Source organism: Lytechinus variegatus, chromosome 4 (genome assembly GCF_018143015.1).
Source record: "Lytechinus variegatus isolate NC3 chromosome 4, Lvar_3.0, whole genome shotgun sequence".
NCBI lineage: Eukaryota > Metazoa > Echinodermata > Echinoidea > Temnopleuroida > Toxopneustidae > Lytechinus > Lytechinus variegatus.
The window spans coordinates 697879-701495 of record NC_054743.1 but is presented as its reverse complement, the minus strand read 5'-3'; the positions used below and the strand labels follow the sequence as shown (position 1 = coordinate 701495).

Below are 3617 nucleotides of genomic sequence, written 5' to 3'. Positions count from 1 at the left end.
ACCTCTCACATAACTCATTATTTAAGTCGTGTAATGTGATTAAGTATGGAAGTGACAGTGTATCTTTGCAAGAGGTTTTTGCACTTACTATCCTACCACTGTTCAGTACTATTTTTTCTTGTACAGTAAGTATTCTCTCTTTCTAACAACCAAATAACAGTTGTTAATTCTCATGGTATTTGAGTGTTTGTTCTGCATGTACACATCTTCATTATTTAGGCAATATCAAGACCAAAATTTCTCAGAATAACTTTGTGGTCGGGGTCCAAATGCTCAAGAACTTCATCATACACAATTACGTCCTTCAATTCAGTATAAGGATAGGTTAATCTCAGACAATTCAGTTTCAAATGGTAATATGTTGGTACAAGGCTCTTTGAATGCATGACAGAACCTGACAGTCTATCCACCCACTCTCTGATGTCCATTTTCTTCAACGCTATATCATGTGGAGGCATATTCATCTTCTGTCCAAACTCCTGCTTGCATCCATAGCAGCGTTTGATGACACCCACTTTACGAGCAATGCAGAAAGGCTGTTCTTGACTGGGTTTGGGGATAACTGTCGTGACAGGTTGGGACACTTTGTCATTGCCACCTCTTTTCTTATTTGCACTCTTTTTTTACCACTGTCAGAACATTGTTTCTGGAGAACGTCATTGGCTAGATTAACAGATGATGCTCTCTTTTTAGTATTGACTCTGCAGAGGAAGGCTGCCAATTTTTCCTTTTGTTCAGCAACTGCTAAGGTATGTTCGCAAAACAGACGATTGTGTAGAATGAATGATCTGCATTGCCTGTCACAAACATACAAGTCATTGTGCCATGACACTTTGAAGTGATCCTTTCCATCAAAGCAAATGGATTGAGAACTGGTAGATGGAAAGTCAACGATGCTATGACTACAATCAATGATCGTACCAGCCTTGCTCCAGACAGCTTGCAATTCATACTGAGTAAATCCTCCGATTCCACTTTCTTCTGGAGATATTGAAAGCTCCTTAGCTGACTGTTCTGGTACACTAAGATTCGCTCTCTCTAGTAGTACTATATTTTCCTCTGACTTCATACTAGACCATTCTAATGGTGTTCTTTCAAGACACTTCTTGGCTGGTCGTCTCTCACCTAAGCCTATGATTGACATTTCCAGTTCTGTGTACTTTGACTTGACAAAGTCCTCAAGGCTATCGACAAGATCGTTCCATGACTTCTTGCCACCAATCCACTTGGACAGCATAGAATTCATACACTCACAATCATTCGTACTATACTGGCGCGGTGGGTCTCCCATTCCTGCTTGCTGCCTTAATGGTTTCAACATGCATTCTTTCACTTCTTGGGATTTGTATTGCTTGAACCAATTCGCAAATGCAGGAGGCCTTCCTGTCTCTTCTGTTTCCATTTGGTCCCATTTGGTAGACCAATTGAGAAGAGCCTCTTCATACTCCTTGTCACTACTGCTGTCTACAAGTCCCTCGTAACGTGCTTCATGGACTTCTTCCCCATAGATCGATCTGAGAATTTTTGCAGTGTTCTTGTGCACTCCAAGTTTCTCAAGCTTGCTTTGCACGTTTCTTTTGTGATGGATCATGCAGAGAAGATGTTTGGAATTGGAAAAGCTTGGTGAGCTTTTCAGACCCTTGTACATTGCACTCTCCCCATCTGTCCCGAAAAAGGGTACATGTTCATTTCCCAGAGCTTTGGAAATCTGGTGTCCAAAGTACTGATACGTTTCAGTATCTCTTCTTGCATGCAACAATACTGGGCCTGGCATGAGTACATTTTTTGCATTCCGTTTATTCAGAAAATCTTGATGTCTGTATGACGCAACAGTGACATACATTTGCCCCAGGTCAAATGTACCATCAAACGAAATGATACTGCCTGCTGCACAATTTCTCTTCATGTCTTCGATTTGTTTGTGTAAACGACTCATCTAGGATAAAGGCCTTTGGACATGTTTGACTTATCATTGACGAATTCAACACTCCTTACAAATTCTCCAGATGCATTCTTCTCAATTAGTTTGTTGAAATCAGTTTTCTTCTTCCCTCCTGTACCGTGCCGGTAGACCTGCTGCCTGTCACGAGGCAATGACGAAAATGCATCTACTCCCACACTACCACCCTGCATTTTGAACTTCTCGTTCAGCTTGTCCTGTGCTGACTGACATGATGGCTTCTTCAGTTCTTCAATCAAGGCCTTCTTTGATCGGATGAAGGGGCTATCATTCTGTCTGCAGTGACCATGAGCCGTCATTCTTAATGCTGTCTTCTGTCCTCTCCACTCATATCGTATTAAGACGACTGGACATTTCTGCACTCCATCCCTTTGTAGCTCATATATTGTCCTGAAAAATCCAGGGGTATCACGGTGGGGATAATACCTCCGGAGAAGTGTGTATCTTTCAGTACCAGTCTTGGGACCCATTTTTAACCAAAATATGTTGTGTTCACCATCCACGGCCAACTCACATCGGGAATAACTGGGTTTTTTGTATTTGCCGGTCTCGTCGCATGTAAGGTCCTGGTCAAATTCAAGACTGGAAGTATCCACAAGAAAGGCGAATTCATCGTCACATGCTACTGGAACACCAGGGTTTACCTTGGTAGCTGTGGATAGCATCAGTGAAGCTACACTTGTGCTATCCCTGAAGAAAGCTTTGCTGGCTTTGATGGCATGCCATTTCTCCCGGTAGAGCATACATTCAAACTGGCTGTTGGCTGTCTTCACGCGCTTCGGTTCATTCGGCTGAATGAACTCTGGCCGAGACCTGGTGACAGAAACAAACAAATTCTATTAAAGTGTACTGAACTTCATACATGCAGTTCTGCAAACATAATGTAGAACACATACTCCCTTTACATTGATATTCTATCACGGGTGACATCGATAACCGATTCTTTTTCCCCAGTATCCCCCCTATCCATAATAATACTGTCAGTTCAAGTTTATTATCTAAATGGAATGTTGTACAAGACATCCAGAAAAAGAAATACATGTATAAGAACTTGCTTATCTTGCCTGTTTCAGGAAATGGGAGGGCCAATATACCACATCACAGTAATCAGATGACACATTTAGTTACTCCATTACATTTCAATTGTCCCTTTGGAATAGATATATTCTACATAAAGGTCATTCCTCCAATATCATATTTACTTTCATTAATAATTTGGCAATGATTCGTGTGTTCAAAAGAGTAAGTTAACCTGTTGAGTATTTAACTTTGTATTTCCCATATGCTTGATGCAGGGACCACCAGGTTCCCATAACCACACACTTAATTTGGGAGATATATTTTGCAGTAAATCTCAAAGTTACTCACAAGTGATCTGTGGTAGCTGGAAACTTCAATAATTTAGAGATATAGCTATACATTTCTTCCTTTTCTGAACTCTTGCCGTAGAACAGCTTGGCATGTCATCTGTCTCATCATCAGATGAAATGATTATAGTGCTATGTGTATGAAAACAAAAGAATGGAATATAAGTTCACTTTTAAAGCCATTTATTAATAAACATGTCAATACATTTTTTTTCGAATGCAGACATTCTTAGAAAATACATATGACATATAGTGTTTTATCCGATTATTAGGCCTACTAAACTATATTT

The 3617-nt window shown here is 40.4% G+C and overlaps 1 protein-coding gene across 1 annotated transcript; it reads right to left on the bottom strand.

The window, feature by feature from the left end:
* Nucleotides 1–460: 460 nt before the first annotated feature.
* On the bottom strand, nt 461–3381 carry LOC121412399. The gene is given in 3 exon segments (XM_041605210.1): nt 461–1923; nt 1926–2773; nt 3329–3381. Coding segments are annotated over 3 exon segments (2364 nt in total).
* Between the last annotated feature and the right edge of the window lie 236 nt (nt 3382–3617).